General features: G+C 32.4%; 1 protein-coding gene across 1 annotated transcript in view; it reads left to right on the top strand.

Annotated features, from left to right (window-relative positions):
• The window catches only part of LOC116352179 (calmodulin), a 34,344-nt gene extending 8,380 nt beyond the window's left edge, over positions 1-25,964 (top strand). Inside the window, exons 2-4 of the mRNA XM_031784568.1 lie at positions 9,304-9,478; positions 12,799-13,041; positions 24,074-25,964. Of these exons, the coding sequence (XP_031640428.1) occupies positions 9,304-9,478; positions 12,799-13,041; positions 24,074-24,102 (447 nt within the window). The 3' untranslated portion in view covers positions 24,103-25,964. The remainder of the gene's footprint in view (positions 1-9,303; positions 9,479-12,798; positions 13,042-24,073) is intronic.
• Positions 25,965-27,852: the final 1,888 nt, after the last annotated feature.

Genomic DNA, 27,852 nt, shown 5'->3' with positions numbered 1-27,852 from the left:
ATATATATATATATATATATATATATATATATATATATATATATATACCAATAATGTAACATGATTCGCATGAAAACTGGTATGTTTCAAAGTTTATACGTGCTCTCAGGCAGCAGAGCTCGTGGTGCTCATCTTTAATTCATATTATTTGAGCCAATCGACGAATGATAAGTTCTCATGAGTATGTCTTTTTTTGTTGTTGTTGCTGCTGGTGCCGTCGTTGTTGCTGTGTGACGTTTGCATGCGTTCACCTCGCGGGAAATATATTTGGAGCATTTATATACACTTACATACACAGATATATGCAATGACAAACGGGGCAATAACGATGGTAAGGGAGGTGGGGACAGTGGAATGGAGACGAGTTGAGGATTTGTCAAAGTTGAGCATTAAAAATGCCATGAAATTCTCGATATACGATATTTACGAACGAACAGAAAAAAATAATAACAACCATATACAAAGTCACGTTTCTTAGTTGATTCGATGGCTTCCACACCCCAGATACAAATGTATAATGGAATATACATGATGTTAAATATGAAAAAAAAAAATACCAGCATCATCATCATCATCATCACACAAAACCTGCAATTTGAGTCGGTGGAAGGGCGTACAAAGCGCTTCTGTGTGCATACTTGAAATTTTTCCACTTCCGATAGATTCATTTTGTTTTCTGCCATTTCTTTATTTTCCACGGTGATTCTTCTTTTTCTCTGTTTCCATCTCCATCTCATTTTCGGTAAAGTTTTCTCTTCACCAAATTCGTTTTATTATATTTTTCTTCGTGCGCTTTTGCCGCTGCCATATTCAACTGGAATTTATTAGTGGGAAATGTCAGATGTATAATATATCTGCGTGAATTTCATCCGGATTACTGGACAAGAGATACAGCAAATTAAAGCCAAATAAACTTGTAAAATACACACGTCAGTCACGCTTACGACTTGGATCTTGCTTGTGTGTGTGTCGGCTCGTTTTACCGAGAGAAAATGACAGCATTGAATTGCACGAAGCGCTAGGATAAAGAGATAGACAGAGAGAGAGCTTATAGAGCATTCGTATGTGTACTCATACATATATTATTGGGCTCGTATTCCAGAATGCCAGATCAATACATGCAATGATGAATGTGCTATGCCGTGCTTTGCGTCTGTTCATCACAATCACACACATTCTATCGTGCAAACGATACCAAAAAAAACCTAAAAGAATAAAGTTGTTGAAAAAAAAAACAACAAATAAAACAACAGCTAATGTGTACAAGCAACCATTCAGCCAGCTAAATCATGTACATTGTACACACATCGCATACAATATTTGAAAGCAATGTGATGCGAAGCGCGACACAAATACCAGTTTAATGAAGACAAAAAAAAACATATATTTTATCTATATATATGCAACGGGCAAAGCTATCTCCAATTCTTGCTATTTATATGTGCTCTCCGTGTACCGATATACGTGGACACTCGAGAATGAGCGAATGCGTGCACTCTTTCACGCTCATTCGCTCTTGCATATGTACAAATCAATGAACATCAAAAAGCTATAGCAATTGTTTGTACAAAGAGACACTCACTTACTTACACAAAAGAGAGCGCCCCCAAAAGCACTTTACTACTGAACAAGAATCCGAAACGTAGACACATTTTTATTCGCTTCTTTCACTTCTACTTCGTTCCTACTCTGTTATCAGAACGATGAAAGAAAAATATATGTATATATGCCGAAACGAACAATATATGGAGCGAATGAAAAATTATAAAAAAAAAAAAAAATTGTTCGTTGTTTTTGATAGATTACTGCTACGTGGTTGTTCGTCTATTTTCAATGTCCGTCATTATTTGGCGTCAGCAAAACGATACGAATCTATGGAATTTTTCACGTTTCATTTTGAATTGAAGAAAATCCGTTTTTGACTTCGAATTAAAGAATAAAAAAAGTTATCCTCTCTCTCTCTCAACACACACACATACACACGCGTAGCTCTTGCCGGCCGAGAGATGAAAAAGGGATCCATGCGGCTCATGCTTTTAGGGCGGCTTCATTCCAATTTTCAAATGGTATATAATTTGATGATTTAGTTGCTCGACGCTGAATTATATGCATACCACAAATTCTCACTACTGCCTGTCGACGTTTTTGCTTGTCTTATACCAAACCATATCTGGCTCAATTCAACAATTTCCACATATTTTTAACGTTGTGCAAAATAAAATTTCAGTATCCCACAAAAAAAAGAACGATTTATGCTACGAATCGGAATGTCATACAATTTATCCAATTATCGCACATATCTTTTTGCTCTTCTAATCATCAAAATAAAATAATTGAATAAGAGCGAAAGAGAGGGTGGATTTGAGAGAGAGAGAGAGAGAGAAAAAAAAGAAAGATAAAAATGGGAAAAATGAAAATTGTACGGAGCTATATAATATATAAATGAACACGGGCCAAACCGAAACAAAGAAAAAAAAATCCAATAAAAGAAGAGAAAAAAAAGTCAGGTCTAGTTCACATTCTCGTGTGCGCTTCAATATGCTATGCTCATCTGCGCATATACTGATACATAAAATGATGTGTCTTGGTTGTTCATATCATCATATTATCTCTTGCTTTCGGTTTCAACATGTATGTGTGTGTGTGTGCTGTTCCCCATTTGCCGTTGTATGCGTGTACCCAGTTTATTTTCGGTACACATAATCACCGTATTTTGTATTTATATTTCACTTTGCGAAGTGAATTTTTTTTTGCCTACCCATTTCCCATTTCCATTCACTCAAAATTCTCTCTCTCTCTCTCTCTGTTCGCTTTTTTTTTCTCATTCTATTCATTTCAGTGCTTTTCCGTTGTTGGCTTTGTTGTTTGTAAAGAAAAAGGCGTTTTTATCGCCCCAAAATCATGATTAGATTTTTCATGTACGAAATTCAATCTCAAAAGTATTAAACTTCGAAAAATTCGATTCAGTAACAAATTTTTCGTCATTATCGTCATCCTTGTTGTCGTTGTCATCGTCGTCGTTGTTTCGTTTTACTTCATATTTTCGAATACTGAATGAAATACAGCCATCGAACTATATGGATGTGCGTTTACTGGTGCTTGGACCGCGCGCGCCACAACATGCACATCAATATCACTTTCGACTCGAACATCAAAACCGTTTCGTTCTAATGCTTTTTGACATTTATATATCCATATAAAATACAATTTTTGTTGGATTTTTCAAATGAAAGAAAGGACGGGCGTAAATGACACGAACGATATGCTGTAAACTGTACTTGTATGCGTTAACACCACTTTCTCAGGATAAAGTGAGTGAGTGGAAAGCGAACTCTTAACATATACCATTACCCGTTTTGTTTTTGACAAGCATTTTCAATGTGAATGAATATCAATTTTCCGAACGAAACAACAAACGGCGAACAAATTTCCGAGCAATAACCTATGTAATTTAGACACAATCGTGTCGAGAAAAAAAAATAAATCCAATTTTATCGTTCGAGAGAAAGAAAGTTCGCCGCCCCGGAACAATTCAACTGAAAATAGTTATGATTTGATTTACAAGAAATTCGTTTTTAAAATGTCGCGCACTTCATTTACACCGAATGTCTCTTGATTATGTGCATAGTTTAACGAATAAGCATATAAAAAATGGGCGAAAGAAATAGCAAAAAGTTGCACGATTTACCCTGTTGTTCGTTTTCTCATCCCTTTCTCGCAAGGAAAAAATAAAGTTTTCTTTGCGTAAATCATGTACGAAGTTTTTTTTTCTCTTTCTTTTTACAATAGCATAAATCTGGCTATAGGTACGGTACACTGGATGTGTTCTCACAACCATTATCAATTTATATACTACATATATATGTGCGCGCACGTCATACGCAGCAACACTTTTAAACAATGTAAATGCTATTTCTCGTATGTATGCACAAAACACATCGAATGAAAATTGTATATACACATAGCTGTAGCTTTTCAGTGTTTAATGCGCAAAACGGCGTTCATCGTTGTCATGTTTCTGCGCCTGAATTTTGCTTTTTCAATTGCAATTTCCCCCCGTCTTTTCTCGCTGGATCTCTCTCTCTCTCTCTATCGCTCCATCCTTCTATCGTTTCCGTTTTTCACCCCTTTGCAAATATCCGCCATCCGAACTCGATTGAAATCAGCACTATAAGTGTTATGAGCTGAAGCTGGTATTATGTTTTTGCAAAGGAGAGTGCGAGGTGGGTGGAGGAAAGATTGAGATAGAAAAGGAAAAAAAACTATGTCGAAACCAATGGCTTTATTTGTAATTTAATCGAATGTAAACAACCACATCAATTAATGACCGCACATTGCTGACACGCGAAAGATGAGTCATGACATATCGGCCTGCACTCGATACAAAATATTTATTTCACATTATATTTGTTGTTGTTGGTTCGCATATTTGAATAATGTACAAAGTTTCCAAGTTGAAGGATATCAATCTTATAATTGATTTTCATTCCTTCAGTCTGCGGGCAAAACGAGCAAGAGAAATAGTAAAACGATTTAAAAAAAAGAGCATTATTTTACAAAATTAACAATTCATAAAACATTATTTCACTCATGGTCAGTTTGGACCGATCGTTCGATTCGAGTTGACGGGTGCATGTATAGTCACTCACATATGCATGTATATGCATCTCTCGGCTCTAGAAGGGAACTGAACATGAGACGGAAAAATAGCAACAACAACAACACAAGTTTTGAATGACAAGACGGTGAGAGATTGGTGTTTTTGTTTTTGTAGTGAATGTAGCATTGCTGCTACTGCTTCTGATTGTTCTGTTGTTGCTGCTGTGCGAATTGCGCAATACTGTTGCCATATTGGCGTGTTTGCAACCTATTTAGGTGTTTAGCTTGGAAGAAACGTCACAACAAAGCATGTTGCAAAACTGAATGGATTTTAATTCGCAGCGCACACAAATACAGCGATTAAAAAAACACCACACGCACCAACCACATGTCCAAGGCGTTTTTCGTCAATTTTGGTCACAAAAATCTATATATTTATACGATTTAATTAACGTCCAATTCGGTGGCACATTATTGATTTTAAAATCATTTCAGCAAATGCTTTTAATTGGTTTCACAAAATCGAATCAAAACGAAAAATTGTTTATTTTATATTCACCATTGAAATTCAATTAAAAATAAAATATGATTACGGTGAGATTTCGTGTGTTTTTTTTTTTCGTTCGCTCTCTTGTTCGATCATCAAAAACATGTTATGTTTTTGTACAATTCACATTGAAATGAATGAATGTTGTGGCCAGATGAAGCGGTACAACTGTGCCGAAGAGAGAGAGAGTTTGTGTGTGATCAAAATTCAATTTGTAAAATGATTTTGATGTCATTTTAATAAAAATATAATTGAAAGTCATTCTTGACATGACACACACACACACAAAAATGCATATAAACGTTTTGCGTATGAATGAATATCGAAATGTGACTGTGACCGCTATTAATCCAATCAACGCCACTTTCAATTGAAATTTAATATGCATAAAATCCATTTTCAACACCGTATCGAAATTAATATTGACAAAACGTGCGCGATCTCAATCGAAGCTAATATAGCCCAGCCACTTTTCTGTCATTCATCACAATTGAACAGAAAATTTTCGTTAAATGTGTGAGCGTTTTAAATGATGCCATTGAAAAAAGATCAGAATGAAAAAGAAGACAACAACAACAAAAATCGGGCCACAACATCGATGAACGATGGTGGCGACAGCATATGGGAAACAAAACGAAATATATTAACCAACAACGTTTGGCGTAAATTATATCAATTTCAACATTTAAAAAAAAACGCTGCATTTGTATGTCCATGTAAATGAATTGCAAAGTATGCACGCAAGTATTCATGGTTGCCCCGTTATATAGATACGCATATATAATATATAATGTGGTTATTAAAAAGTTATGAATACGAAATTGTAATCGACTATTTCAGGATATGTGGGCACTTTGAAAAGAGAAACTCACTAAAAGCTTTGAAAAGTTGAGGGGAAAAACAACGAGAATGCAAACACAGGTTTTTGTTTCATGTTTCAACTTTTTTTTTCTCTATTCTTTAACTCTCTTTCTTTCGTCTGTATCTCTAAAGAGACTGAGGCGTATTGGTTAACGTTTGTTAAAATTCCATTTGTGGGAGAATAGAAAATAAGCCGTGTGTGTGTGTGTGTGTGCTCGCGCACTTTATGCATAGAAAAAATGATTGGTTGAATGTGTGCGCACTCAAGTGCAATGATAACTAGCAAAATCACATTTCATTTGGTTGTGATTTTGTGAATCTCAGTGTCGCCATGTGATATCGTTAACATTGTTATCCATTTTCAAATGGATGAAACAAAGCATAAATACACGTAGGCAGCATTGTATACATCTCATATTCTCTATCATGAGAGAACAAGATTTTTTTTGAAGAACGATAGAGCAAAGAATACAACAACAACGACGAAGCGACACTGATTTCCATAATGTCATATCAATTGCCGCTGTCGGCCTCTCTTCTCTATTACAAGGTGATAAATAGCTGGCGAATTGTTTACCCGATTACTTGACTCAATCTCTTCTCGTCTCTGTCGAGAATTCAGCACGCATTCACTCACATTGACGTGAATGGTTTGTCAATTTTTTTTTCATTCACTCTTGTGACATTGTAACACTGAATCAATTATTTCCGTTAAACATTGGAAATCGTGTATCGTAATTAAATTTTGTTTGTGATAATTTTCACATTGCACACACACACACATATATATATATATAAACAAACACATCTCATTTTCTAAACACCGTTCGTCATTCGATTTAGAAAATTACATAGAAGAAATTAGCAAGTCGCCCTGCTGTGTACGTTTGAACATTTGTACCGTTTATAATTTGGTCCATTTGTTGCCTTAATTAAAAACGTAACCAATTTCATTTGATCGATCGATTAGTCTGTGTATTTTTCCGTCTTTTTTTTCATTCCTTTTTAATGTTTTGAAACGCCTTTGATATGCAAAAAAAAGCACGTTGTGCCATTGGCAATAAAACGCAACGACTAATTAGAAGAATGTGATGCAATTACAAAATTATCTCATTTTCTAGTGAGAGAGAAAAAAAACGAACATTTTCTTAAAAGAAGGAAAAACATCAAAGTAATATTAAAATGACAGATAAAGAAAAAAGTGCGATAAATTGCCATCTTGTGAATTCATCGATTTGGATTCGATTATTTTAAACTTTATTTGAATTACATGACGAAACTTTCTACTTCATTTCAAATCGAAAAAAAAAATACGTCAATAAAACTTTTTTCATCGCCCATCTCAATAATTCACTTCATGACGGCTTTCATTTCTCATCGCCTTTTTACTAATAGATTTTTTGGCGACTTTTCTGCCTGTAAAATTGAAAATGAACGGTAGAATACACGATAAAATTCGTTCATTTTCTCTCTTTTTATCTGCCATCGTAACCATTTCTCATTTTTGATTAGCAACTATTTTTGCCTGCATTTTTCATTCAGTGTATTTGTCTGGAAACTAGAAGCAAAACATGAGTAAAGAGAAAAAAAAAAACATGACTTTGGAAGACTAATAGGAATCGATTTGAGCGTAATTTTTTTTTCACTGATACCAATTCGATTGAATTGCATACATGATTCCATGTGAAGAAATACAAGACATCACACATTTTTATTATCGACTTGTCATTGAGATATACTCGACATTTTCTTGTTGTATTTTATTTGAGATCGTTGCATATGTTTTTCTGTGTTTCTGTTGCACGGTATTTGAATGCTGGTCCGAAGGTTACATTCAGAATAAATATACATTGCCGAAAAACGAAAATCGACCACAGTTATTTGTAGTGACGGTGATATGGGGGTGAAGGTCCTTTCTTTCTAAAGAATCATATTTAGTCACATTATAGTTCTGTGAAAAGTTCCTTATCGAAGGCTTTAGCAATTTGACGCAAGTGTCAAAAAAAATGTCACTCTCTCCATCCAGCGCACATACCATCGTTTTCCCTGAACTTTGATCAGCTTTTCAATTGAATGCGTCACACATTTCTATTTGTTGTTTTGAAAGGGTGCGGATACGTAAAAAAAGCGAACAGAATGAGAAAAAAAATTGGAGAAAACGATACATAAATGTGACCGCACAAAATGGATCGATTCGTAAAAAATTCGAACTTGTTGTTCATTCGTCTTGTTTGAAATCAAACGAAAAACTATTCGAATCAAAAAGACTGTGTCGTCATAATAAATATAAAACCAATTTGTTCAATACCCATATCATCGATGGCATTCAATGATAAATACATAAATTCGTATGTTTTTATTTCGATTATTAAAAAAAGAAGCTTATCGAAAGAGAAAAGCGAGAGAGGAGCTTTTTGTATATTTTAAAAACTGGACGACCTTGCACAGTCATATTCATAGAAAACTTCATCGCTGAAAAATCATTTTGATGTGAAGTGTATGTGGGTGTAAATGTGTGTGCCTCAAAAATTCTTTCGAACATTGCGCGCAATGTTTTTCGCAACACAAAAGTGACAGCTCAAACATATCCCACAGAAGAAGAAAAAAACACACACAACGAAAATGATATTAGCCACCATATCAAACTGCGCACACATTTGAAATCAAAGTCATCAGTTTTCAAACCGAGTAAAATTGTATGTGCGATAATCGCAAATGATGATTATGTGTTAGCATGCAATTTCTATGAATTGTGGAGTGAGAGTGAAAAACACCCGTCTTTGTTTGATGATTTAATAGAGCCAGAGAAAATACTGGCGAATGACAGTACTGAAAAAAAAAAAAGTAAAATAGAATGAAACCGAATACAAAAAAAAGCAGAGAGGAATGTTTTTTACGATCGCATGCAAAGCAATAAAATGAAAGAAACAGAGAAGAATGAATGGTAAAAAAACGCGAACATTTCCCTTTGGTAGTGACATCTCCAATGAAGTGAATTGCACAAGTGACAAAAACTTTTTTAACAGTTATTTAGGCGATATCACGCTTTGTCGTGAATTGTAAACAAAAAAAAACTGCTTCACGAAACGAATGAAGAACAAAAAGCAAACCATATAAAGGCAATGAATTTGAAGCTGTCGTCACAATACTGCTGTTTGCTACAGGAACTTGCACATAATTTTATCCATTATCTTTTTTTTTCAAGCGTTTGTTGGGTGTTTTTTTTTTTACCTTTTGTTTGTGTACCATTGACAAGCATTTAATTTAATGTTTTTTATACTTTTTTTTCATTTTAGGCTGACCAATTAACAGAAGAACAAATTGCTGAATTCAAAGAGGCATTCTCACTTTTCGACAAGGATGGCGATGGTACCATCACAACAAAAGAATTGGGCACAGTTATGCGATCACTAGGCCAAAATCCAACAGAAGCTGAGCTGCAAGACATGATAAATGAAGTCGATGCCGACGGTAAGTAGATTTTTTTGTGTCCAATCACCCATCCCTCTAAACAAAAATGATTGTATATGTACGTGTCAATCATTGGCAAGAGTATTGATTTCCGTTTTAACATTGAACATTTTGAGGGCTGAGAAGCAAAACAACCTCTTCTTTGCGTATCCGCAATTAAATGGATTTGTTTTTCTTTCCTGTTATTTTCATTTTTGTGTATCTGAGTTATTAATAACAGAAAAAAAACACAAAAAAAAATTGGAACGAAAACCATTGAGCTCACCTCTGCGGCTTGGAAAATGCTTTTAAAACGTGGGTGTGGTACACAATATCTGCTCGTATTCACGCAAGTGGCTAAAAAGTAACATTACCTCGAAAGTAGAATTTAATTCATATACTTACTCATGTGTAATCAACAGAGACAAACATTTATATTTTCGAACACATCCGCATAATACCATAATTTTCATAATCGATTAAAAATTATATCGATAGATGGAATAAAATGAAGTTATTTTTCAATTTTGGTGGATTTTTTTTTCTTCAATAATGAAACAGCATTGATTTTTTTCAAACCAAGTACATTTTTCTTTGAAGCATTTACGTATAAATCGCTGCCAGCACTCTATTCCAAGCCATAATTCCGCGGTGATTTGTTCGAGGTTTTTTTTGTAATAGATTTTTTCTGGGGCTATTCCGTTGCGGAACTCCCACTTACATCGAACAATTGTGAACATGCATAAAAAAATCCTTCAATTCATATGAGTTCCTCATTAACCCATTAGTCCCAAGCGGTACAGAATGGAATCAAGGCTTAAAATTTTATGTTCGGAACCAATACTCAGACATTGTATTGTGCTTGTGCTTTTATTTCGATCCTCTCAATTGCTTGTGCGACTCAATGCGTCGGTGGTGCTGTTGACCGTATGTATATTCTTACTTTTCAATCGATTAATAAAGCTCCAATTACGAAAGTTTTTTTTTTCGTTTTGAACAAATTGTTTGGATAATGAATTGTGTGTGCAGCTCATTTGATTTGGGTGTGTAGTACATTTTGTTTTTTCTTTCGATTTGAGGTAAATGTAATGTAAATGGAACGGACGGCACATTTGGAAAATTTGAAACATATGTGTTTATCGATTTGTTGCGAGGCTATTGCCGCCGTTTCGAGACTATTCAGGGCCTTTTTTCGGACAAATTCGTCGGTGTGAATTTCTTCGGATGAGCTATTTAGTACGGCTTTGTCTTTGTATTCCTTTTTTTCCTCAATTACTTATGACATAATGTTTATAAAAGCGACAATTTACATTTATGGTTATGTATGGTTTTAAATAATTTGGTAAAAATAGTGATTTTCTTTGTGTTTCCCTACACAAAAACATCACAAAAAGCGCAGAGAGAATGACAGATTGAATGAAAGCAAAAAATAAAACTTATCACCAAATGGAGAACGTAAACAACGCCCCAATCACCACCAAATCACCGTGGCACACACGCAATCAGAATAAATATGGCTATCTAACATGCAATCCCATGTCCAGCACACATTATGAACGCAATCTCATTATGGACTCCTTTTTCCACAATATTCTCAGCCTGTTTTGCGCAAGCGAAATGAACTATGGATAGACCACCGTGAAAAAACCACAAACACATTCATATTTTCATGCTAAAAACGCAGATTTTCATGCCAGAAGACGAACAAGAATAAATTCCCAAGCGTTTTCACCAAAGTCCAGTGATTTGTGCACTGCTCACGCTTACGGAATATAGGACATACCATATTGGCGCTTTACCATTACAAAACGTATACAACTGATTAGTTAGAACAGTAACGTAATGGTAATTTGCTTGCTCTTTCTCTCTGCAAATTGTCGACCAAATGACGACAACAGCAACGATAAAACTCACAAATGTTTACATCAACTACATCGTCCATTTGATATTTATTTGTATGAAAATGAATCTCGTCGATTCTATTCATTAGTATCTTGTATTCAATATTTCCAGCGAGAAAATAAACAGGGGAAAAACACCAAAAAGTTCCAATTACTTCTAATTTGAACTTAATTTATTTCCAAAATTTGCGGAATACATCGTTTTCAGTTGCGCAACGATATATAAAATCAGCAGCCAAATAAATGCTAAATTCCAATGAAACATGAATGACACATTGTGATGTATGTGACGTCAATTGTATATATACAGCACAAACAATTCGTCGAAGCAAAGCACAATAACAAATGGGCAAAAACAAAATCAAAACGAAGCAATTAACGTATCGTTTCTAATGATTGACGATAAAGACAATGGACGAGCATCCGTTAACATAGCAAATCAACAAACACACATTGAAATCCACCATGTTTGAAAATTGATACTCACCGATTAACATCTTGTGTACGTATCCGTTTATTCATTTCCAATTGAAAGTGGCGAACATTTTTGGAATGCTCTTTTCTTTATTCATCGAAGTTTATCTCCCTCTTTCTTCGGCATTAATCTTCTGAAAATGAACAAATTATATATTTCGCATAATAAATGTTCTCTTCTTTTCTGTTCTGTTCGCCACATTGTGATACAATTTTACGGTTAACGATTCGCAATTGCTCGAAATCATTATCCCGTTGATGTGTGTGTGTGTGCGCGCTTAGGAAATCGTATACGATCAAAAGAGATGCAGCACAAATGGATTTGGGTGTGCAAGAGAGTGAGAAATAAAGAGCAAAACGAAAGCATGCAGCCGCTTCGAAACGTGTTTCTATAATCGGCCGAATTAACGGGCAATAAATAAGTTTAGCACGAATCATATTTTTGAACTGTTTGTTCTCGAATAAATATGCGAGAAAAAAAATAGAACTAATAATTCGAGTAAATTTTCTTTATGTTCGCAACGTTCGATATGAAATCAGCTCACTCTCTTTCGCTTTTATTCGTTTGTATTTTCTATTTTGCACTGATTTTTTTTTCTTTCCGATTTTGTAATCTAATTTAAAGGCGACCTCCACACCATGTGACCCTGTACAAAAGATTGATTGAATTTTTTTGTTTCTTTTTAAGTCTTTTCTCTCAATTCGTCGCTCTCGCTCTCTTCATTTCATTCGCTAAAAGCCAATTTTGAAATATGCATTTCGGTTGATTTGCCACAGTGAGATTTTTTATATAATCGGATTTTACTCGATAATGCCGACACAAATTCATGCTAATAAAACAATTAAATAAAATAAAATTACAACTAATCGATTTCCTCCATTTATTTTTTTCTCAATTCAACATAAATGTATTTGATTTTGAATTTATTTTCTCTTTCTTTTCTGTCTTCGATTCACAATTTTCAGGCAATGGAACAATTGATTTTCCCGAATTCTTAACGATGATGGCTCGTAAAATGAAAGATACGGATAGCGAAGAAGAAATCCGAGAAGCTTTCCGGGTGTTCGATAAGGATGGTAACGGTTTTATTTCGGCTGCTGAATTGCGTCACGTCATGACGAATTTGGGTGAAAAGTTAACAGACGAAGAAGTCGACGAAATGATCCGTGAGGCTGATATCGACGGTGACGGTCAAGTTAATTACGAAGGTAAGAAGACACGGCGACAAGCATTTTATTCATTTATTTTTGCATTTTTCTTTATTTTGTTTGGTTTAAATTTTCATTTCACGATCAAAGCACGCGATGACAAAATTATGAAGTCTACGAAAACTTGCCATAAATTGAATTCAGAGAAAAAAAAGTGCAGCTTTTAACTTCAGCATTTGATGATTTAAAATAAAAATGATCGGCCGGGTTTCAGTTCATAATTTGTGTCATCGAGATGTCGTTGATAGTGGAACATTAGTCCATGATCAAATCTTAAATACACATTCATTGGTTACTTGTTGTCATTTTCAGTTTGTTTACTTTCTTCTTTGTTAATTTTTCGGTTTTATTCGAAATATTATCATTTTATTTTTCGATTCAACTTGATCAAGGACGAAAAACTCGAAATTTTGCAATTTATTTTAATTTCGTCGTTTTTCAAACAAAACAAGAACCGCCATCTTCGACTTCCAAGATTCGATTCTTAAACATATTAACGAACGTTTTCACGCAACATACAACAGAGGAAACGACGGAAAGAATTTCTGTAAATTTCCTCTGTGGAATTCTCTATCTTCTGCGCGAAAATGTTTTTCTCGAAATTTGTGAGTCGTGAATATGGTTGCATTTTAATGTCTTAAGAGATTTTTACTTTGAAATATTTTATGGTAAAATTTATTGTTATTTCTTGAGAAGTCGATGATGGTTGTTAGAGAAACACATTTTATTTTTCGTTTAATTCTCGCTCTTAAGTTGCCATGAATTTTTCTTTGTTCTTTGTCTTCTTGATTTCACTTGAGTAAATTATGATTTAGCTCGGTTTCAAATGCTCCATTCTTTTTTTTCTATCTTCTGTATATCTTACTTTGATTTGAAAACATTGGAGAAGCTTTTCATCATTTGTTCTCTTCAATTGTTTTACGACCGATTTTATTTCCTTTGCGTTTATTTGTTTTGTTTTTTCAAACGTTGAGTTTCAATTCCAAAACTTTGGTTTGTGTTTAAGAATTTTAAGTTGGTCTACTTCCACACGCAATCCTGAATGCCAAAAAACAGAACAACAAACCGTATTTTATTGATCGAAGAGTATGAGTGATATAAGTGGAATGGAAAACGCACTGCACGTTCAACAGTGGGACAAGCAAACTTATTGTTTGATGTTTAGAAAATAACCGAAAATCTGCTAAATTTTCCAGGAAAATCCGATACATTTCAGATAGTTTCGTATTTTCCGAACATCGATCAAAAGAACTCAATGAATAAAATCTCTTTGTTTGCACTTGGAGTGATTCAATTCGGCCCATGTATCACTCTATTCTTTGATCGTTTCATTTTTATTTTTCGTTTGAGTTTTCGTTGCTCCCTCAAATTTTTCTTTGTTGAAATTTGCACCTTTGATATTGTTTTGAATTGTGAAGCGTTTACTTAAATATAAATACCAATCAAAAAAAAGGAAAATAAACCACTAGAACAAAAATCCCCCCCGAGTACGTGTCGAAAAAAAATTGAATCGCTTTCGGATAACGCCCCATTTAGACAAACAATATAATCATCTAGAATCTTATATTGAACATTCTGTGCGTGTGTTTTTTTTATCGCTTTTGTTGGCCTGGTTGTAGTTTGTAAAGAAAATTTCGTCCCCGAAAATGCACTCGTTTTGTAAGAGAAAAATGAATATTCAATTTTTCCCATTTTATCCCAATGTGTTGTGCAAAGAAATGTGTAATTTTACAGCCCTTCATCCCAGCAACATGTAAAGTATATACCAATTTACTTGTACATCATCATAGGTACTATTATAAGGAAAATCGCGATGAATAGAATGAAATAGGAAATGAATTTTTTTTAAATAAAAATAACCATAATTAAGGCGACCTCAAATATCATTATCACACACGTATTATTTGGTATTTTGTAATATTTATCGTGTGCACGAGGTTTCATCGATCCATTTCGAATATCCACTTATTTTTTCGAAGTAACATTTTTGATTTTTAGATGACTCTTGTTCAATGAATTCTAATGAGCATATCAATATTGTACACAGCCAACTGTTTAGTATAGAAATAAACAGTTTTATTTTCTTTTAATTCACTATATAGCTTTTTATTCGGTTTTCCTAATCACGTTTAATGATTGACCTAGGCGATAATAGTTAATCAATGAAATCATGATTAATTTTTCGGGTCATAATTAATAAAGAGTGTGTGAGTGTTAAGTACAATGAACAATGTTGCTGTTGTTGGTTTTTTTTTCGATAATTTTTTTCAGCCTTAAGCTTGTACATATTTTCAGTTGATGCGCATCGTCAAGTAAAACAACTGAATGAAACACAATGAAAAAAAAGAAGAAAAAAAATAATAATAATAATAAACCAACAATTGTTAAGGTGTTGGTATTTTCTTGTCCTTCTCGCAATTATTTCCGTTGTGTGTTCACACTTCACAATATTGGCTTTTGAAAATGGTGATTCGATTAAAAATGAAGTTTACTCCCTAATTAGATTATATCAACGTGAAAGTTAATAAGTAAAATATATGTGGATGTAAGTGTGAATGCGTACTCTACGGCGCCATAACTAAATAAATATCTCGTTAATGTGGAACAGAAAATAATGGCAATGGTGGTTGTAGCAGCGGTGACGCACATTAGTGAAAACATACCACAAAAGTCTTAGCCAAATATTTAAACACATTGCAAATAAGATTTTGCCGTTTTAATGTATGTGGTTTCAGTTCAATCCAATTCGAACTTGTAAAATACTAGTTGAGATGCACTCGCTGTCATCAAACACCGAATAAAATTTATGCGATGAAAATAAATGGCCGTAAGCCATTTCCGGCTCATTTAAACTGAAACGAACAAACGAATAAAATGTATCGAAAAGCGTGTCTTTTGATTCGATATAATTGATTTAAATGAGCTACATTCGTAAAATCCGCACTATTTCGTAAGTTATACACATGCAATTTTTCCATCGCGTTTGTAACAATACGAATTTAAGAATTGAACAATCGTCAAAATCATTAATAGACATAAATGCGTGCACGTTTTCATCTATGCTGTTCATATCAAAATGCCTGGATATTGTATCATTTTATCGTTCGCATGTGTCTTTTTATTTTATTCGTTGTGCCATTTTCGGTACTTTGGTACGAATCACAAATTATAGCCGATATGACGATAGTAAATTTGTTGTGAAGCACACTTTCCGCTTCAATTCGGAAAATAAAGTCCAGAGACAATCAAATATTATTTTATGCCCCCAATAATGTGCAGTTCACAATATTACCAATAAATTTCACGATCGACTATATACACTAGATTTTCGGCAATATTTCCCTTTATATTTTCTCGCTCTCGATTCTGGTACACATGGATTGTGATTTGGGGGCAAAAAAAATAAGCACTGCAAATTATGTGTGCTGTTGTAAATGTATGCACGAAAGAAAAATACAGCAAATAATTCCCATTTTGTTCCATCGATAAAAAAAAATAATATAAGTTCATTTGTGTTGATGTTGGTGCTGCTGTTGCGGCCGCTATGTGCACAATAATCAATTTGCCCACATCGTACGCAAATCGTGAATGCATTAAATCAGAATCATCTATTCGAATATGTTGTATCGAGAGATTGTGAGCTTTTTTTGCATTCGAAACTCAACATCCTCAGCCAGTTCCATATACGTAATAATATATATTCGACAGGAACACATATAACACAAATCATTTATAAATGAATCAATTGATACTTTTACATTACAGTTTTACAGTTTCTTTTTCTCTAGAGAGAGAGACTCTCGGATGCATTTCTAGTGAAAATCAAATATCAGAACTATATTTGATTGGAATACGTTTTCAACGCCACTCGCAAATGTACAATTGGGAATGAGAGAAATACCCGGAGAAATGTTTTTTTTTACTCGAATAGAAAAAGAATAAACTTGAAGATATATGTAATAGAATATTAAATTGCGAATAATAAAAAATATATCGATAAAAAGCTGAGTAGAATATCAAAAAAAAAACATGTATCGGAAATGTATGTTGCTGTGTGCAGCGAGTGGAATTTAATTCGAAACATTTCATCCGATTGCTTCTCACAACTTATGAAGGCAGAGAAAAAAGCTTTTGCTCCGATTTTGTATGTCTTTATTGATCAAACAATTGTGAAAATTGACTTTTAAGGTCACGTTTCATATTTGAATGACTTATAAAACTTAATACAGAATATGTGTGGAAAAACATAGTGTATATGAGCATTTTCGTTCGTTCGTTTAGTGATTTCGGTTTGTGATTTGCATAAAATTTATTTGACTTCATTTATATGTGTGTGTGTGTTTTTTCGGTGACACGCTCACAATCGTTCACACATGCGACCAATTTCCGAATTTCGTGCAAGTTGGCAATTGAGTGTTGTGAAGCGATTTTAAATTGATAGAGGATAAAAGAAGAGTGATCGAAACTGACTGAATAAACCGAAAATCGAGCATGAAAATAAAACATAAGCATTTCAATTTGATTGTTATGTTTTCGAGAAAATATTGTGCAATGCCATTTTATCCAAAACAGCATAAGAAAAGCTTTTTTCATATATTTCGAAAATTCAATTCATCTTCATCACCGATGTGAGTGAGTCAAGCCTCGATTTAAATAATCGCATTTAAATTACAAAAGATAAACTTTTGCAAATTATAGTCTCTCAAAAGCGACATAAAATATACATACCAAAAGCACTTTTCTGTTTTAATTTCTTTTTGATGAACATTTTCAAAGCAAGTGGCACGAAATGGTAAATTCAATCATCTAATTCAAGGTTTACATTGTCTTTTTTTTCTCTCTCTCTCTCATTTTCAAAGGCATTTGCATATGCAGCAGTATAGAATAATTATTTGATTTGTATGTGAATAGAAAAACATTTCATTTATTATTTTTTGTGCTCGCTCTTTATCACTTGAAAAAAAAAACGAGCTTTGGATAAACTCTCTTTCACACACAAAACGTGATTTGTATTCCATAAACTAACTTTTTCCTTTCTATCCGATTTTCTATTCGTGCACTTTTTTGCGTTGTTTTGTTTTTCATTCCACTCATTTCCGTTTGCTTACTCTTCATATTGCAAATTGTATATGTACTTAAAGATTATATTGTTATTTTGCAAATTTACACTTAAATTAAAAACTGAATTAATTGAATTTGCTGAATAATTTTTTTTGGTAAATAATTCAGTTTTAACAAAGTCATTTGAAAACATGGCACAAAATGTACGTGTGCATTCGATAATTAGAATGTGTGGTGTCTGTGCCCATTTTCTTTTTCCTAAATTTTATTAAATACCGAAAGAAAACGGATGAAATGCATCGCAAAAAATCAGTTAAACTGATCTCATCAGAGGGTTTCGACCGATATGAAAAAAAAAAAAAAAATATTTCCCACACGGGATGCCGAATATTCTCATGCTATGCATCAGTAGCAGTAGTGCAGCACTACTATTGTTATTATCACTGTAAATTGTTTGTATTCAAATTTTGGAATTGAAACAATCAAACGAACATTTGGCTTTGCTCTTTGAATGAAACGATCCGTATAGGAAAACGTTCCAAAACCCAAATCAGATGAGAAATATCAAAAAAGTTTCAATTCCAGTTTTTCTTTGTTTTCACTCTTGATTGTGGCTCAATATAATTATTATTTTTCTAATGCTTGAAATTCATTGTATTGTATGTTATATGCTATATAAATATGCGACATATGACATTTGCAAAAAAAATACGGAAAATCAAACATCGAATACATGTGAAAATTGCATTTTGTGTTGCATCAGTATCCGTTTGTTTTTTCCTTTATTTCCCCAGAAAAAAATTGTTTTAAAAAAAACAAAACTATTACGAAACTGAACAGAAATATCTTATCATTTTCACTGTTGTTTCCGCCAAATATAAAAATCTATGTCTCTATGTCCGTAATAATCATCGATATTTATCAATGGGATTTTTTCCGATGAACAAAATTATCTATGAAAAAAAATATTTTTTTTTTCACACAATAACCGAATCAAACACCTGCCGAATAAGAAAGTAAAAAAAGCAGTTATGATGAAAAGTAACAACAGATATGTATCATTTGGTAATACTTGTTTGTAGAAAATGCAATCAGTGTTCATTTCTGTTCTTCCAAAGCGATTTGGTTTCTCATTTTGTTAACAATGTCAATATTTGTTCTTTCCCATTTTTGTGTTGCCATAATTCTTTCTTTCCATTGTCTCTGTTTCTTACAGATTTTTCATTTAAAATTTATTATCATTTCAATCGTTTGAATAAAGAACAAAAAAATGTTTTTTTTTTTTTAATATATATTTCTTGAGTTGTTTGTTTCCTTCAAGCGACTTTTCTTCTTTTTTCCACAAGAAAACGAACACCGAAAATCTGGCTTTCTTCAATGAATATTTTGTGCGTGCGTATGCCTCGCAGAATTAACGCTATACATTGTAATTTATTAGGCAAATGACAGAAAAACATATGATTAAAAAAAAAACAATTTTCACTAAATAAATAACATTTTCTTTTTCATGCATAATTCATGCAAACGAATGAATTACGCAGAAGTGAAAGTATATGTTGTCATAGCGTCGAAAATGCTAAATATTTGTTCAAGAAAGCAATTGATACGGTATGTTCGATTCGATATTTTTATTCATTGAAATTTTTCCAATTTTCTTTGCGTACGTTCTTTTTTTATTTATGCCAAAGAAAAATATATTTCCGTTTTTTTTTTATTCAAATTACTCAAGGGAAATCTCATCATTTATTCATTTTGTGTTACGTTGTGTTCTCTCTTCTTTTTTTGTTTTGTTTATTCTCAATGTGATTTTTGCGTTCGGTTTCTTTTTAAATATTCTTAATTTTATTTTCTGTTTTTATTAAACACAATAAAAACCAGAACAAACGCAAAAAAAACTAATCTAAATTTACAAACAAAAAAAAACACCCTGAATGAAAAATGAAGAAAAAATCGATATTGTATCGTTCGTTTTCAGATTTCCGGAATCTGACTTACAAATTATTAAAATGTGGTCCACAATATATGTAAATTAATGCGAAAATCACGAACACACACACAAATACACCCATACGACTTTTGTACGGATGAGAGCGAAAGGAAGAAAGAGAGTGAAAGAGAATGACAGAGATGAATCAACTGAAATATTCGGTCAAATAATGGTCACGTACAATGTTTCAAAATAAGTGCATCTCTTCTCTGCTGTCGAAAACCGATTTCGTCTATGCAATTCTGGTCATGGGATAAATCACAAACACGTACCCACACACACACACATACACACAAAAACCTTAAGTGTCGCAATTATGAATGTACACACTGAAATACTCAAAATGTAAATAATGAAAGAAAAACAAAATATTAAAAAAAAACTCAATTCGAATAGGAATCGTATGTGTGTGTGTTGATGTATGCAACCCCTTCGATTTAGTTGTTAGTGTCACGCACATTTCTCTTGATGTCAGAACCAAACAGTGCACTCTGTTTTTTTATATGTGTGATGATATTTCAAAACATGTTATTTCCTACACACTCAACTGCGACCAATTTGACCGGACATTAAAGCAAATACTGATACATACAACGTATATGCAAATGTTTGTTCCATTTTACAATTGTGTTTAGATTTATAAGATGCATCAATCAAAATGTGAAAGAGTATGGCAAATAAATAATAGTATTTTATTGTAATTAATCACTATTGTATGTACTGACTCCGGAGAGTAACATAGAATCGTACGCAAAGATTTTTTATAATTTTGTTTTTTATTATTTTCTGCACAAACAATATTTTACCAGAACAATTCTAGAATGAGAAGATTGGTCCTGAAGAAAATTTATAGAAAATAAAATCTCCGCAAAAAGTGCATATGCTATGCAAAATTAAATTTCTTTATTTGAATTCCAAGAAATCTATTTCAAGAGCCATCGATTGCAATTTTATTTGCTTAAGTTGATGAAAATACGATAATCAAATTATACTCATTGCAAATTATGATAAAATATGAACAAGACTTTGATCCATTTTATGGATTTTGAGCACATTTAAAAAAAAGGTCAATTTCATGAATAGCCCTTAATTGGAATGACTTTTGTTTTCCAGTTGAGTTTGAAACTTATCAAATAATGAACATTTAAAGCTGTTTTTTTCATAAACACGTTACTCAAACTAGAGTAATAAATTCAAGAAAATGATCTCAAGCAATGTATTTAAGAAGAAAACGGGTTCGTAATATATTTCATTTTCAAAACCAAAATAAATATATAGATCACCCAAGCGCCAATAATAACGTAACCAACACGAGTTTTAAACAAATGTTGAATGATGCCTTTCAAGACATTTTCAAAATTTGGAAATACACAAAAGATGGCACACACACACACACACACCGTCACCGGTGCAATTTTTAGTTTAGTCAATAAACGTATTATTTGTTAAGTAATTGTAAAACGCAATATTGCAGGGGAACAACTCCCAATATAAAAAATATACCGATTTTTACATCACATAGAAAAATTATATCACACTTACACAAATGCACAAATATATTCCTGATACGATATGCCGATATTTTAAAATTCATGTGACTACTGTTTTTAACCAATCACAAAAGAGAGAATTGGTCATTGAAGACAAACAAAGGTATTAGAGAATCGAATCGATGCATTTTTAATGTTTGGCCAACAAATTTAGTGTAGTTTATTCTTATGGAAAATGCACAATTTTCACCAAAATATACTCTTAAGCCAATTCAAAATATGAGATTGACATGTAATTTTCTGGCTCGGTGCTATTGTTTTCGTCGTTAAATGTCGACCAAATTTTTACAAGATCAGAAAAACAATTACTCAACCAGCAGCCCAATTTACATATTGATTTTTCTTTTACGTGTTTATCACTCAAAAAGTCCGAAAAAACAACAACACCTGCACCGAAAATCCACACCTTTTCAGCACAAATTTTCCGAATTGCAGGCAAAACATCATTTTTTACAACCGTGCGTTAGTTGACACGATTACGGTTAAACGAATGTTAATGAAATTTTTAAATACGACATAACGTAATAATAATTCCTTCTTTTAACTGACATGAACCATGTGAAACCCTTTTTTATATATTAATTATTAGCCAAATACAATATTGACCAAGCAATCATTGTGCATGAATTATTTTGATGGCATGTAAATTAACCAAATGCATATAAAATACGAATCGTTTATTTTTCTAGTTTTATCCTAGAAGCAAATAAATCGCTAAGATCAATCCAATTATGGTGAGAAATAAATGAAGAGTGTCAAGAATACGAAAGTGATAAAATCATTATTTTTTAGATGAACAAAAACTTGTAGATTTTTGAATGTTAGACCAAAACGAACATCAAATTTTAACACATATTTAAAAATTGGCTCAAATTTTAAACGATTGACAAATAAAATTGACAATTATACACTAACGAAATTCAAACAAAGAAATTCCATTGATAAAATGTGCAAAAAGAAACATTTGTTTTCATTAATTTTCATTGAACAAAAAATAAATAAATACGAACACAATTTTTGTGAAATCGGTGCATAATAAAAAAAAGACAGAAAACAATATCCACTGGAACACACACCGTGTTACAGTTTTCAATGTGAGGCTTTTTTGCTACCCGAATTGCGTATTAGTTCGACTCATGCGCATCGGTCGCTTCTCTTCCTTTTTATCGAATGAATTTTTTTTCTGTTCTAGATAAAATTTGTTATACAATGCACGCAATTTGAACAACAACAACAGCAATTCAAAAAAAAACCAACAAACATATAAATCACATTTTAGCAATTGTTAAATGGAAACCATAATTTGTTGTTTTATTTTTACAATAGCACAGACATTGCGATTGAGATTTTCATGTGAAATGCTCGAAATACCGAAAAAATCCTCAATTTTTTTGCTTTTATATAGAATATTTTATTTATTAGAAGAAGAAGAAGAAGAAATAAGAATTATGTCAAGCCATATTCTATATTTTATGAATTTTGTTTTGTTTTTGTTTTCCATTGAATTAATTTAAGCAGGAAGATGACTAAGTAAATAAAAAAACCAAAAATAATTTACTGATTGCAGACATTTTACCAACAAAAAAATAAATGGACAAATCAAAACAGAATAGTAGTGTGGTTTATTCAGCAACAGAAAATTGAATTTCAATAAATTTTACCTATTAGATTTTAATTGTTGCAATTTGTTTTATTTACTGGTCGCAATTTGTTTTTGGACTTGCAGCAATATGTCTTCCAGTAGATAGAGAAACTATAGCTGTTTAAATGTTATTTTGCACATACACACACAAATAGTCATACCTCCACCCACAAATGACACATCCTAGTGTATCTCTCAATTGTATTATTCATTTTCTCTTACCACTCAACCCTGTGTTCCATTACGCATTACATTTCTGTGACCGTCCAATTGTCAATAGTTGTATCCCAAATCGTGTCGAAGCCTTTTATATGTTCCGTTCCCGATTTTGTATTTGAATGTTCATTTTGTATCGTTGGCATTATATCAATTTTGCATAAAAGATTTATTCGCAATTATTTGGTAAGTAACGATATGATCGAGTTTGGGGCCATTTTCCGATCATTTATTTTTATCAGTGCATTTTCGGGTATATAGCTCCTCCGTCTATCCTCTACTGTCGTTTATGGTTCGATGATGTGTATGTTTCACCCCATGTATGATTTGACATTGTTTTTTTTTTGTTTGTTTTGTATTTCGCACCAATCAATTTTTATTATTCGTTTTTGAATTTGAAATTAATTTACATTCAAAATCTAGTTTCAGTTTGTCCAAGATCCGTCCCAAGATTAAAATTTAGTTTTAAATATTTAATAACCGAAGAAATATCGTGAATTATTATAAACAATTATTCTAATCAAATGTATTTCTTTTTTTCTTATTTTCTCTTTCAATTTCATGTGATCCGTACAGAGTTCGTGACCATGATGACATCGAAGTGAGCTGCTTATTTATACTACCGCATCATCATTGTCATATTTAAAGCCTTTGTATTTGTTTAAGATGTTTATTAAGAATGTGTAATGGAAGAAGAGAGACTGTAGCTATGCGTTCGCCTCCTCTAACAAAATAAACAAAAAAGAGAAAAAAAAAATGCAACAACAACAGAACAAACTAAAATATCCCAAGAAACAACAGAAAGCAAATAAATAAATAAAAAAAATTAATTAGAAGCAAAAAACCAACCAAACTAAATAACACTTACACTCATTAACAGCAAATTTAAATAAAATTAAAATTAAAAGAGTTCAAATAAATACAAAGAAGAAAAAAAAATCAAGCGATTGAGAAAAGATTATTCTATATGATTAATTGAGAGAAGAAAAAAAATGAAGAAAAAAACCAAGCAGCAGCAACAAGTAAACAAAGTAATTGCAGCCTCCCCCTTCACATACACAACAACATAGACACATACATACCGAACAACAACAACAAAAAACAACTTTTTAATTAAGATTTATAAGAGAGAAATATGAGAACATTACTATATATTCATAAATGAATTAACCCATTAACGATCGCGTCATGATCAATAACAGCAGCCGCAGCAGCAGCAGCAATACCATTCTGCCCAACAATTTTGAATTTTTTTTATCTAATTTCCAAACTGTTTTAAATTTGCGTTAAAAAGCTTTCTTCTGAAAGACATAGAACTAAACCATGAAACGTTGATTTTTTTGGGGAAAATAAAATGATAACGTGTGGAATATTTTGCTCGGATCGTTAATGGGTTTAATTAATTAAAATTACTTACTTTTCTTTATTCTCCCTCTTTTACTCTATACTCTCCCCCCAAAGAAAAAAAACTACACACGCAATGATAAAAATGAAAATGTTGAAAAAAAAAAATTAAATAAATAATAAATAAATTAATTAATTAAAACAACAAAAAAAAAACCAACAGGAGTTAGATAAACAAGAAAAACACACATTTAAATTAAAAAAAAAACAACTACTAAATATAGTCCGAAAGCATTTCGAAACCAAACTAAAAAAAATGAGGAAACGATGACAAATGAGTTCATTTTTATTGTTATTATTACTTTTATGATTTTTTTCTTCTTCTTGATTTGTGAAACATTATGTAATTTTGAGTAACGAAAAGAGAAAAAGAAAAAAAAATCCACATACAAGAACGACGGCGACTTGACTTAATACAGACAGATACACACATAGTCTACAGACCGTGGCGACAGAAAAAAAAACACAGTCGAGATGCTTAAATAGCGCAGACATAGAAAAAGACATGAATTCCAATATTGTGCTGCGACATTTAAAGCTAAACTCTGTTTTCTTTTGTGCGGCGTGAAATTGTCCAGCAAAATAAACAAAATGAAAAATAATTTTCCTGGAAAGAGTATTTCATATAAGTTATGTAAATGTGTGTTCTGTTCAGCAGAAAAGTGAAAAATAGGGAAAAGAAACTTAATGTCCATCTCGAGCGACATTCACAAGTTGGTTTTTACATGGTTTTCATTTTCTGGAATTTCGAATTTTCGTTTGTTGATAAGCCGTGACGCTCTGTTGATGATCACGTTGGCGGTTTTCCGGCGGTCAAATCGAAATTGCGAAATGCCATCTTGTGAATATTGTCGCCGATAAGTTTTCGCCCAATTTTTTTTAAATCGTTTTTATTTTTCTTATGAAAATGAAACGCATACTTTTCTGTTTACGTGTATACTAAATTGGATTTCCTGATTCTTATACCATTTTTTTCTCTTTCGTTTCTCTTTTTTGGTCTTTTTGTTTTGTCACATTTTTTTCTACACACAAACATCAAATAAATATTTGAATTTCGTAATAATTGTTTTGCATTTTGTTTTATTTATTTATTTTTTATTGAACGAAAATTATCAATTATACGTTTAAATTTAGTTTTGATTTTAATTTTAGTTCTCAGCTGAATCATTCGTACCCTCTGTGTGTTATATTTGGTTTTAGCGACCGAATTTGAACAATGTAGTATGTAAATCGCGGTTTTTTTTAATGCGTGGATACAACAAGCAAATGGAAACATTAAGAGAAGATGAATAAAAAAAATTTGAGTAACATGTTGTACACAAAACTAATGCCGATCCATCTACACAAACACATACACACGATCCTCCGCAATTTAAAACAAATAATCGATTAAATATGAATTATTTAGGTGAAAAATAAGCGACACACTCAATTCAGTTGTCCAAATACCAACCACAACAACAACAACAAAAACTTAAAAAATAAATTATGAATTATAAAATGAACATAATACACTTAAAACTACAGTGAAACGAACGGCATTTTTTTTAGAGAACCAAAGAAATGAAATAGCTACGGAAGTTAATGAGAGTTAAAATGAGGTAGAGAGAATGGGGAACAATTGCAAAGCATCAATGATTATTAATGAAAACAAAAATTAACATCATTCCTTCCGTGTCATAGAAGCAACTAGAATTGTGTATAACAAACAGAAATGAAAATATAAGCCCTCGCCGCCACACACACACACGCAAAACACCGTCAAGCAAATTATTAAAAGAACAATTGAGAATAAATTAAAAACATACACATCGAACGAGTGATATGATATGCCGAACGGAAATGCCAAGAAGCGGGAGCAATGAGTCTGAGTGATGCACGTGCTCCGGCCCTTCGAGAAAACTTGAACCGGCAACCGGAATAAAAAAATAAATAAATAATGAATTAATTACACCGATATTCATAAAAGCAAACAAAAACATTCGGCTTATAAAGTAATTTTTTATGCAGAGGCATTTGATTTCGAAAGATTGCGATATATATATTTTTTTTAAATTTGAAACAATCGATTTTCCCAATTGATGAATGATGTAAACTGATCGGAGATGGTTTGGAATGTGTGTGTTTAATCAAACTTCTGTAGATTAATCTTTGATTTCAACATCGATGGTGTCTTTGAATTCGAAATTTGCACACTGATCTAGTCACACACACACTCACACACAATACAAACTGCAAACGACGTGTTTGCATCATTTTCATCCTCTGTTTGGGTCTGTTGACAACACACAGTCTCTTTTTGTAACGAATTCGACACAATCGCACCAACAACGTTTTTGTGTGTAAACGGTGTAAGTATTTTAGATGCAAATTAAACTAAGCTACAATAACACGAAATAATATTTCTCTTAAAATTTCTTTTATTTGGTTATTGGGTTTGGTCAATTGTGCGTGTGTGACTGCGTGCGTCGAGTCTATTCTGTTACTGAATCATTTTTTTCTCACTTCGATTCTAATGTCATGCAAAAAATGTCTTTTTTTTCAAATACAATTGATATATTATATTTAAAAAAAGAGAATATTGGAATAGAAAAATTTGTTTTCTTTTTTGGCGAAACGCGCTTGCTAAAACACTATTTATTGCTCTCGTAATCGTCATATTGCATTAATGACGATTCCAAAATGGCTTCTGTGTTAAAACCAAACGGTATAATCAAAATGCGAACTCATTTAGTTTTCTTTTATTGTTTTGTGTAACGCAATAATACTTTGCGCACTTAAAACTCTAAAACATCCTTCTTGAACGCTTGAAACGAGGCAAATTTAAAGAAAAACTTCACAACAACAAATTATAACGACTAAAATAAAACTAGTAACTAATGAATAAACAAACTAAGAAAAAAATAAAAAAAAATATAATCTTTAACAAAAAAAAAAAACTTTTTTCAAAA

The sequence above is a fragment of the Contarinia nasturtii genome, unplaced genomic scaffold, assembly GCF_009176525.2.
Source record: "Contarinia nasturtii isolate CC-2019 unplaced genomic scaffold, AAFC_CNas_1.1 Cnas_scaffold_187, whole genome shotgun sequence".
In the NCBI taxonomy this organism is placed as follows: domain Eukaryota; kingdom Metazoa; phylum Arthropoda; class Insecta; order Diptera; family Cecidomyiidae; genus Contarinia; species Contarinia nasturtii.
Note: the sequence above shows the minus strand (reverse complement) of the source record. Positions and strands in the feature narration are given on the sequence as shown.